Source organism: Galleria mellonella, unplaced genomic scaffold, assembly GCF_026898425.1.
Source record: "Galleria mellonella isolate WM207_F2 unplaced genomic scaffold, CSIRO_AGI_GalMel_v1 utg65, whole genome shotgun sequence".
Lineage (NCBI taxonomy): Eukaryota > Metazoa > Arthropoda > Insecta > Lepidoptera > Pyralidae > Galleria > Galleria mellonella.
This window is the reverse complement of record NW_026442138.1, coordinates 9,868,881-9,880,961: the sequence shown is the minus strand read 5'-3', so window position 1 is coordinate 9,880,961 and position 12,081 is coordinate 9,868,881. Positions and strand designations below refer to the sequence as shown.

The 12,081-nt window shown below is 35.3% G+C and overlaps 1 protein-coding gene across 1 annotated transcript in view; it reads left to right on the top strand.

The window, feature by feature from the left end:
- The first annotated feature begins 7,183 nt into the window (after positions 1–7,183).
- The window catches only part of LOC116413009 (neuroendocrine convertase 2), a 118,375-nt gene continuing 113,477 nt past the window's right edge, over positions 7,184–12,081 (top strand). The window contains exon 1 of the mRNA XM_052900502.1: positions 7,184–7,450. Coding sequence (XP_052756462.1) covers positions 7,196–7,450 — 255 coding nt within the window. The 5' untranslated portion in view covers positions 7,184–7,195. The remainder of the gene's footprint in view (positions 7,451–12,081) is intronic.

The following is a 12,081-nucleotide window of genomic DNA, read 5'->3' as shown; positions in this document are numbered from 1 at the left end:
GTAATAATTTAAATAATCCAGGAAAATTGTGTCCTGGTCTTTTGCTTCCAAAGGTATTATAATTCTTTATATATGACACTTACCCTTTCTAATATGAGGTAAACATGCAGTAATGCTTCATATAGCTTATATCTTAGCTAGTTAGTTTATTTGCTAACTATAGTAGTGGTTTTGTTATCTTAGTTTTTATTTATAAGAATGCAATTAATCAATGACTGTAAAATATTGGTTTTTCAAAAATGGTATAGTACAAATGTCTTACAATTAAGTAGGTAAATAGAAATTTTATTTGTTGTTTTATTACAAAATCAGTGATATTCTATATTATGAAAATAGAATACAAAATTATAATATGTATTGTAGCAGCAATATTTTTGGTTTTAACTCGGAACAAACTTCATCAATAAATGGAAGCTCATAACAACTAATTTTATATGTTTATTGCAATATAAAATTTTGACATTCTTTTTGATCCATGAGTGACATTTTTGCATAAACCATAAGCACTGACCATTTTAAGATTCTAAATGATACCACTCCGATTTGTTGACATCTATTTGCAATTAATGTACTGCGAGAGTCTCTCCTGTTTACAAAATAAAAAATAAAATTAATCATGTGCAAATAAGCTGATGTAAAAGCATGAACAGCGGGGAACATGTTCAGCGCCAAATTAAACAGAGCTCATAGTATAAGCAATAGATAATTGGTAGAAGATCACGCCTCACCTAAACCTACCCATGTTTAAGCTTTAACCCAGTGACTCAGAGGACCCTCAGAGTTGAAGCCGGGGTAAAGGGGACTGCTCCGAGGCCCCCACCTAAACCCTCCTAGGAGAGATTTTCTAGAAATTCGCGTTCTGCTGCAAGCATTAGCTATCTATCGATATACTTGGTTCCCGCTTATTCAGGAGACCAGTTTGTTCATGAAATATGATGAGATGGAAACGTCTGATGTACTTTTTCATATGAGTGCTGATTGAACGATTTTATCCACGGATTTATCTGCCATCTGTTTATATTAAAGATAGATAAAATATCTTACAACAAGGCATGACTTCCTGCGCAGAACATACCCACTGTTAATTCACTGATGTACGAACACGTGGCTTTGAATCTCAATTTGGATAGCAAGGGGTTATCGTATACTGAGTATAATTAGGTATATTATTGTGTCTGTCATACCTGTTCATAGTGGGGTGGTAAAATGGAATAGTGGCCCGTCTGCGGCATCGGTATTCACTGGTGGAGTATCAGTGACTAATGATAATTGAGGATGAAAGTGGCTCGGTCGGCTCATCGTAATAAATCCATCAATAATTAATCACGATGGTTTCTAGGTGGAACTGTGTGGATGTTTTTTTTTATAATGGATAATAATGAAATAGTAAACTCGCTTGCGCTAACGGTATATGATTAGTGATGGGTTCTAACAGCCAACTGCTAACAATATATCCTATCAGATCGACCTCCATGCGGTTCCCCCTGGAACTACTGTAGTAAACTTTTGTTAAATTCTTCACGAGGGCCCAACTAACCCGCCTTCATCCTCACCTATCATCCTTCACTGGTGCCCCGCTTGCGTTATACCGTTAGCGCAGGCGTGGTTACTATTTCATTATCATTAATTAAAAAATCCCTTTTCCCGTCTGCTTTCTGATTGGCTATTCTGATGAAAAGTTTTACAGTTATTTATGAAAACTATAAACAATTGTTATGCTGTAGTAAAAAGTAGAAAGTCCGTGACACCATATATCTAAGTGAGCCAAAAAGATGATCTTTATATTAAAAGTAAAATAAATTCTACAAGCCGTCAATTTTAAATACTTATAGAATATTAGTGCAGTACTTTTACACACGTCAAAATAACCAGCCTTACTAAAATGTGTTGAACAGTTTAAAAGTTACACAAACAAATATTGAACCCGCGCGAAGCCGGGATGGGTCGCTAATATTACTAAATGTGAAAGTTTTTTAATCATGTTTGGATGAGAGTATGTTTGTCACACAATCAAGCTTAAACGGCTAAATGGATTTAATGAATTTGACATGTAGGTTACTTAACATATATACTCAGGGCCATAGCTAGATGTTTAAGGTTCCTACCTTACAAAAGAACTTTTTGGCAAAACTTCCCAACTATGGGGGAGGCCTATGTCCAGCATTGGATGGATAATGGTTGAGATGATGATGATATACAATTGTCGTTACAGTTATTTGTATGTAAATATATTTACACGTATGATTTTTTTTTTTTTTACAACACAGGGGGCAAACGAGCATGCGGCTCACCTGATGGTAAGTGACTACCGCCGCCCATGGTCACCCACAACACCTACGGCATTGCAGGTGTGCTGCCGGCCTTTTAAAAAGGAATATGCTCTTTTCTTGAAGGTTATGTTGTCGTATCGGTTCGGAAATACTGCTGCTGGAAGTTGATTCCAAAGAGTGGTTGTGCGTAGAAGAAAGTGCCTTGAAAAACGCACGGTGGAGGACCGCCACTCGTCCAGATGGTTGGGATGAAATTTTAGTTTATGGCGGGTTGTACGATGGTGAAAATCTGCAGCAGGTATCAATCCGAACAATTCTTCAGAGCACTCCCCATGATAAATTCGGTAGAAGATGCACAGAGATGCAACATCTCTACGCAGTTTCAGTGGGTCGAGCCGGACAGTAAGACGCCGATCGTCAACAATTCGAGCTGCCCGACTTTGAATGCGGTCTAACGGAAGGAGTTGGTACTGTGGCGCTCCTGCCCACAGGTGAGAACAGTATTCCATGTGTGGCCTCACTTGAGCTTTATACAGTTTCAGGCGGTTTTCTGGCGTGAAATACCGTCTCACCCTATTGAGCACCCCCAACTTTTTGGAAGCTATCTTAGCTTTTTCCTCCAGATGACCGCAAAACTGGACGTCGCTAGATATATCGACGCCAAGAATCCCCAGACTCGACTTATTATCAAGGGAAGTGCCCTGAAAGTGAGGTGATACGACAAACGGTGTCTTTTTTGCGGTGAATGGGGTATGATACCCCAACCGGCTACATAAGCTTTTATTTCTGGAGAGATTTGTCCAGTAATTAATACACATTGTACATGCTTCCTAACGGTACATTTTTGTTCAAGTAAGCTACAGCTATGCCATTTGCTACTAGTAATTCATCGTATTTTTTGTGATTTATACATTTGGACACTTTTTTTTAAACAATATTTATCTAAAAGTTTATCTCGTTAGATATACCTAATTGAAGTTTGAATTTATTAAAATTTAAATAATAAGTCATTAATATATGGTCAATTTGACTTATTCCCGGGAAAAATGTGCTATCTCTTTGTCTTATCTGGAATTAAGTTCCATGCCCTCATCTATGCATACTCGTAGGTAGATTCATTTGGATTTTGGCACTCGGTTTTATCTGCTTGGCATAGCAAGCGTATTTTATGAAGCCCAAATAATTTATTTATATGCATTTATCTAAGAAGAAATAGTTCTAATACGATTATAAACGCTGTAGTTTGTAAGAATGGATGGATGTTTGTTATTCTTGTACTTAAAAACTACTAATTTTAATTAAAAAATATGAATTTTAATGATATTTAGTATACAGATAGGTTTATTTCATATATGTTTATTTGTATTCCATAATGTTATAATAGATGTAAATTGATATAATATTATTATAGTGAGTATTCTGGAGCCTGTAGGGTACAGCAAGTAACAATTGGAGTAATGAACTTATTGCATTTTATTAAAAACGTATTAATTTAGATAGGAAAGGTTATATTCTATATCAATTATTTTTCTTATTGTGGAATGCAAACTTCCCCCATAGACTACCGAACTCGAAATATCCTTGCTGTTTTATGTCAATGGAAAATTTCTATATTTATTAAGCGCAGCAGACTGTGAAGGTGACGTTGTTGCCTACATATATTTCGACTCGACTAACGATTAGTGACAAATTCCATTATTAAATGTAGATGAATGACGTCACCAAGATTCTTCACTCACCTTTTTAATATTTTCATAGCTAACCGTAACATCTATGCGATGTTTTCTTGATGTAATTTAACAGCCGTATAAGCAGTGAGCCGCTGTTAAAATTATTCTCTGATTTAGAATAGAAGCTCCGCAAATCTATTTGTTATGACATTCTGTATATAAAAATATTGAGTGTGGGTAATTTGCTATATATATATATATATATATATATATATATATATATATATATATATATATATATATATATATATATATATATATATTCACTAAGTATTTTAGGTTCCATAACACTTTTGCCACACTTAAGAATAGATGATACTATTTTTACGGACAGAAAAATATGAGACGTATTATATCCTGTCATAATTGTATGGAATAGAAAATGTCTGTTAATTTAATGTTGATTTTTATTGCCAGCTCTATCATTACGTAACCATTTAATATAGTGGACGAAATAAAACTCATGATTAGTAACTTTGCCACTGGATAAGAAAAGTGGATTATTATTTTTATTACTTTACTGTGCTCAATTTGTGACGTGACGTTTACCTAGCTACGATATATTTTTACACGACTGCCCAAGGCTTATCTATGTATATGAGTTCCTTAATTCCACTATAATATGGGATATTTAAAAAAACAAGCTTCTAAACATTTGAAAGGTCGGCAATGTACGAGCAACTTTGCTCGTGTTGCAGGTGTTCGTGGGTGACGGTAGCCGCTTTTCATCAGGTAGACCCTTGCTTATAATAAAAAAAAAGTAAAAATATATAACTTATAAATACCTGAATAGATTTAGATGTGTGGGGTATATGGTGGCTGTATGGCGCCATTTTTTATTATTAACCGGTAGTGTTTTTTTATTATTTTGTATTGTATTGTAAAAGCTTGTATTGTGTCACTGGTGATGATCAAGCAGATAGTATGCTTGAATGCTTTATCCAGCAAGTTGCCACGATAGACCTTAAACTAATATATCATGATAATTGTGACATGACATCTTCTACTCTTCAAATAGTGATACAAAGATTTAGCTTGAGTCAGTACCTATCTAGGTTTCTACTTGAATAAATGTTGTTTTAGTGTAAAGGAGAGAATAAGGTTTCGAAGACCCCATCCACAATGCTCGAGGAGTTATATCCCTTGCAGGGAAAGTCTTTGATATTCCTTTAATTCTTTAACTGGGCATTCTGCGATTTTCACGTGCAGTATCTACTAGTTTAATTTTACGCATTCCGCGATTACGACGTGTTCGCATTTTTTACGTTTATTGACGTTGTTATTCCGCGATTTTTGTTTTGGTAGATTGATATTGTTTCTCAGAATCTCGCTAGATGGTTAAATACTAGTACTGCTATTTGTTGTCAAAGCTAAGTATTATATTGTTTTAAATAAAAAAAAAAAAAATACGCGGTCAAAGGGTTAAATGGAAGGTAATGGATTGGTTATTCCGCCTGCGCTATCAGTATACGCTGGCGGGACGTCAGATAGAGAGGATTATAAGTGGATGAAAGCAGGTCTGTTAGCCCATCGTAACTAATTCATCAAGATTCAACTGCTATGGTTTATGAGACTGGGACATTGATCTGATAGGGCATATATATGTCTAGTAGTGGTATCTATTACTAACACACCATTCTCCTTTGTCTTTGGTTTTTGTATGGGTATAATATTTGTAAGATGACTTTATGATATTCATATATAGACAGTCACCACTTACCATCACTTGAACCGTCGCGAGGATCAAGTACATCTCTGGCTACACTGTGAAACTCGCGGTACCATCGGGGGGAAAGGAATTGTTAGTAATGGAGACTAAAAATCCCATTGCTCGCAATATACCTAACCAGGTCGACCTCCACGCGGTTCCCCCTGGAAACTGTCATGGTTAATTCTTCATGATGAATTCATCATGATAGGCTAACTGGCCTGTTTTCATTCTCATCTAGCACCTTTCACTGGTGTTCCGTCAGCGTATCCCGTTAGCGCAGGCGGGGTTACCAATCCATTTTCATCTAACAAAAAAAAAAAAAACCCGCGGTACCCCTCACGGTGTGATCATTCCTAAAGACTAAAAGGTTATTCATTCATAACTATGTATATGCCCATATTCCATAATTACACTGTTATAACCCATCTTTCAATTAGTAACAAAGGAATACAACCACAGCGGCTTTACGGCAGAAACACGCGTGGGACAGAGGTATTCATGCAAACGATTTTGTAAATTCCCCGTATGTGAGGACGGTTAGTTTCTGTTTTACGCTGCTATTTCACAAGACAAAGGTATAAGGATTACTTTTACCTCTCAGATAAAAATGCATCAATGTATTGGTTCTTAATTTAAGAAGTAACTACTTAAGATCTACTCAGGCGCATTACACAGTTCCACCTGTACAAACACTATATATAAAGTAGCATTGCCGAGTTCTTTCCTAGTACTGCTTCTACTACGAACAGTTTTTTTTTATTGCAACTACCGCCGATTGATGCCTATAATATTGTGACTTCCATACAAGGTAAATAATAGATATGCTCGCGATCAACTCCCGATTATATTATTATTATGCCGTTTTTATGGTAATCCGAAAGCGCATGAACAGTATTATGGACATAACAGAGTATATTGTTTCGCTCATGATCCCCCCCCCCCCCGCGTTGCTATTCCTGCGTACTACTCTTCACGACGGCTTTAAGGCCATCCGAAGTAGGAAGCAAATAGCTGTATCCTGCTTCAAAGATTTGAACAGCTAAAAGTTTAAAACCTTTCTAACCCTTTCGATACGGTAGACGGTACGGATATCTTTTCATTAGTTCTATTAAAATGAAATATTTTTTACAAAGTCGAATTTCAGATTTAGATTTCATCAAGATTTCAGAACAGATTTTCAAGAAACCGTTCAATTATGTTCAGACAGTATTTAATATATTCTAAATTGATTTAAATATTTTTAACATTTAGTCCAGTGTACAATTTTTTATTTGTTACTTTTGACGAATATCTACATCTAAGCATTTTATTTAAGCACATCTTATCTGGGATTACAGATGTGTACATATGAAAGAAACAAAAATATACCTATTTATTGTAAGCATGTTAAAATATGATTATCTCATTCCGAGGATGTCTTCTAGTGTAAATTTCAACAATGAACATGTAACGTTTCGTAATTGGACTTAGTTCTTTGGACCTGAATGATGGTCGCGTGTGCGCATGTGCAGCACCCTGATCGATATCTAGTGACGTCAGCGGGAGTCGGGCCTCAGTCAGCCAGTGTCGGCCACAGCGCGAACATGTGGCTACAATGCTTGGCTGCGACTGTGCTGATCACCGCGACAGCCTCCCGCGAGGTATTCACCAACTCGTTCCTCGTCAGGTTCAAGAGATCCCTGCGCCACGACGAGGTCCACGATGTGGCGTTGCGCCACGGCTTTGACAACCTTGGACCGGTGAGTTTGGCGCCACGTGATTATAAGTAAACATACATAGACGCGTCGTAGATGTGAACAGTGGCATAACATGATTTAAGAATTGATTAAACCGTAACCCTGGGGGTCAATCCGCATTTCAGTAATCCAGTAACAATTTCATACATTATCCGATGAACTTGACTTATCTATTTACAAATACATAATATATATCTACAGTTACTATGTCAACGAAACGTATACGGCTTCTAACTTGTGCTACATGTATGTCATTTCTGTATTAACATTCTCGTTTTGACAATCATGTGACATCAAACTTAACAGCTGTAATAAATTACACGTTAAACCTACAGTTGTTCTGTACATTAAGCTTTTATTGTTTTGTAGTTAATTAATTCATTTATTATCGTAAGTAAGTATAACTACAAGTAAGTAAGTAATAATTATAATAAGATACCTACTAAAAGTACTTATGTATAGTAAGGATTTAAAATGAACAGTTGTAATAGTTACTTGACTTATTTGTATTTCAATCATTACCTTATAGTAAACATATATTAAAAGTAAAATATGTGTTATTATATTGATATTCTCCCGTGCAAGCATATTGGGAGATTGTAAAACTCATCCAGTTGTTCAAATAAATAAGTAAATAAACAAATAAATTTGTATAAATAATTGATTATTATTTAGTATATGGAATTAAATTTTAATATTATTATTATATTATTACGTCAACCATGAACTGTTCACGGCCTCCCCATAAGGGAGGTTTTGCCAGTAGTTGCTGTGCTTGCCAGGTGGGTTGGCAACCGCAGTTAAGCTTTGCTAATGTTTTAAGAGGGACGCTGCTAACCGTCCCTCGGCCATTAGGTTCTCTTAGTCGCCTCTTAGGACACCCGCGGGAAAGGAAGGGGTGGTTCATTCTATGACAGGACCATACGGTAATTTTGTGTGTACCTACCTAAATATACACAAGTATATGTATGTATATATATGTTTTTCTTTGGTAAGGAAAAATATTTTCATCTCTATGTCTACAAAAATCTAGAATTACTAAATCTAGTGATTCAGGTATATATTTTTATGGATGATAATAGAATGCTATGTAATGATATCGAGGTACCAGTGAGGGATGACAAAAGCAGATACGTCGGTTCATCGTGACAAATTCTTTAAGAATCAACCACAATGATTTCTAGGGACAATCATGTGGTGGTAGAACTGATGGATATATTGGCAGTAATTGAGACCCTAGACCTCATTACTAACAATCTCTTCCCCCTGACCTTGGAAAAAAAGCTGGTCAGTTCTTTCATCGTGATTCAGCACGATGATTTCCAGGGGGGACCACGTGGAAGTCGACCTGACACCATCCCATTGCTAGCAATATAGGGTATATTGGTAGCAATGGGACTGGTAGTTCGTATTACTAACAATCTCTTTCCCCCGACCTTGGTAGATAGGAGAAAGTATATAGGTATGTAGGTATTTGAGTAGGAGTCCTGTGATCAACTTGCTTTACTATACATGTAATAGTCGTGGGAAGAGCTGGCATAATATAATCTACAATCGGTTATAGTTATTTACAAGCTTTTACGTACCCACGTACTAAGTTTGTGGGTACATATTTTTAGAACTAAGCAAGTGAGGTGGCTTAATTATTTCTTAGTAAAAATGTAGTCCCGGTTTTACCGATTTCTATTTCTGTTATAACGCTTTAGGGAAAGTTAGTTTTCAACCGACTACAAAAAAGGAGGAAGTTTTCAATTTGGTTGTATTTTTTTATGTTTGTTACCACATTACTCCGTCAGTTTACCGATTAGAAAAATCCTATTTTTATCTAAAACGATATATTATCGGATTAGTACCATAAAATATTATCAAAATCGGTTTAGTGGTTTAGTTTCTAAACCAAAACAACTGGTTTTGCTATAATTGAGTTAAATTTTTTTATGAAACTTAATGTTAAATTTACTAAATAATTATTCTTATTGAAAACTAGCTAGGTCTATTTAAAGCTTCAATTATATAGATAGAGTATCCCCTTAGAAATGCTTAGGAAAAACGGATCAACTTTTTCATACAATTTTGCGTGATAAATAGTTATGATTCCTTTATAACTTTTATATTCATTTTGTCTTATAAATTCTAAATCATTTTAATGTGTAAACACTCATTTTATTTATTAAACAATACGTCAAGATACATTTTATGAATAATAGAACATTGATAAAAAAAAACGAGTCATCTAATTTGACAATTAGCGGACTAAAAGTTGACCCGTTTTTGAGGCTCGAGGCTCTATCCATTGTATATAATCTAAGATTTAAAGATTTTGTTCTCGTGAATGGGCGAATTTCTTAGTTTAGGTTAGGGTTTATTTGCATACTACATTTTATTCAAATTTATTATTTAAGCGTAATTCCAACAAAGATCAAAACGTCATTACGAACTTTTAAAATGCTATTAATAGAATAAAATTGTAACTGTACGATGTCTGTACAAGGATGATATTTAAGAAAAAATAATATGAGGAGTCTTAGTAGTCAATATACGGTAAAACAATATTTTTTAGAAATTTTGTCTACCTGTCTGTATGTTCGTTCCGACATCACGCAAAAAACTATTGCACTAAATTAGAAGCAGTTTTCACAGCTGTGTTCCTGAAACTCTAACTAAAAATATTAGTATATCAGCCATTAATTGGTTAGAGATGAGAGGAGCCATTAAGTGGTTAGTGGTGGGTAAGAGGTTGCTTTGCCAGTAATTGCCATGTTTGGCAAGTGGAATGGCAATTACAGTTAGGGTTTGACGATGTAAAAAGGGACGCTGCTGCACATCCCTCGACCTTTAAATTTCCTTAGTCGCCTCTTACGACAAGCACGGGAAAGAAAGGGGCGGCCTACCCCTATTCTATGTCGGTACCCCACGGCGAACTTAAAATATGGTGTATATTTTTTCTTGATCCATCTAGAAATAGTCATTTCATTGGTTTTTCTACTTCTGAAATCTACGCGTACAAAAAGTTAGTAATATACGAGTGTAATGCAGATGTTGCCATTTTCATTAAATTGTTCTAACACCAGCAATATAAATTGCGTAATTTTTATTTTAATGGCTTTTACCTTCAGATGTATGCTTGTTTGTTACCTTTATGATATAAATAAACCTTCTTCAGGTATACTATATAAGCCCTATCGTACCCTGAACTGATTTCTCATATAAAGTTTTATCTACTTTCCCTAATCACGGAAAGAGAGGAATTAATGGGCATCAATAATTTATAGAAATGTTCAAAAATTTCTGACCTGGGTTCAGCTAATATAGACATTAGTCATTTATTCAAAAAACAATGTAATGTACATTTGTGTCTGAAATTAAGTATAATTATAGAAAAAAGCATTAAATTAAATTCAATATTACAAGTAATAGAATAACCATAATAAATATATTTTACAATAAACAATGTAAACTTCATCCATAGTGAGGTATAGGTATATGTCAAATTTATTTTTTAATTCTGGTATTTACGTAAATTTGATTAAATGGTTTTATTTAGGTTAAAGTGGCGCATGAATTCGAAATTGCGTAATTCTAAGTAAAATCGTTAATACGACAGTAAATAAAATAGTAACTACTACTAAAATAGTACATAGTAAGCATTTGTTTATGTAGTTGTGACAGCTATGGATTATGTTGTTTTCCTGTGAAATGTTTGCGGTTTGGGGAAACAACAAATTGGCTTTACATCGCGATTTTGTCCGCGTGATCGGAATATATATATATATTGACTAAGATTAAGAGTGGCCTATGTCCTTCTCTCGTGACCGTGTGGTCCCGGCATAGAATAGACCACCCGTTTCTTTTCTGTGGGCGTCGTAAGAGGTGACTAAAGGAACTTAAAAGTAGAGGGATGGGTAGTAGCGCCCCTCTTAAAATATCTCTAAATCCTTAACTGCGGTTGCCAACCCGCCTGCTAAGCGTGGCAAATACTGGCAAAATTCTCCTTATGGGACGGCTTATGTTCAGCAGTGGACAAGTAAGGGCTGAAATGATTATGCCTTTCTCTATCCCAAATAGCATTTATATCAAATTTCAAGACGATCGGTGGGGTAACCATCAAAACATAACAAATAAATAAACATATTAACATCCCACTGTTGGGATTGAGTCTTTTCAAAAGAATATATAAATTGTTACTATTGTTACTACTATTTATAGGAATTCTTATAGTATTTATTTTAAGTTTTTTTTCTCTTACAATGATGTTGAACGAAAGTAACGTTCCGTTATCCCGTAACATATTTCCTTCGTCCTATAACCTCGGATTCGTCAAACGTAGTGTGAAAAAGCACTTAGTAAGCCGGCATGGTCCGGCCAACTGTTGAGAGTGGAACGTTCTCTTTTCAGTTGGTCGTATTCGTGGACCATGCCATCTCTATGCTCGCTCAGGATGATGTGGTCACATGTAGTGTTAAAAAAAACTTATTTTTCTATTTATAATATTTGTAATAATTGTAATTTTTCTCGTAATTTAAGTTTCCCCTTTGGGGCAACAAAATCACCACAATTTAAATACACTATGGGGGGGGGGGGAGGATTGTTAGTCATGCGGACTACCAGTCTCATTGCTAGCAATATACCCTGTC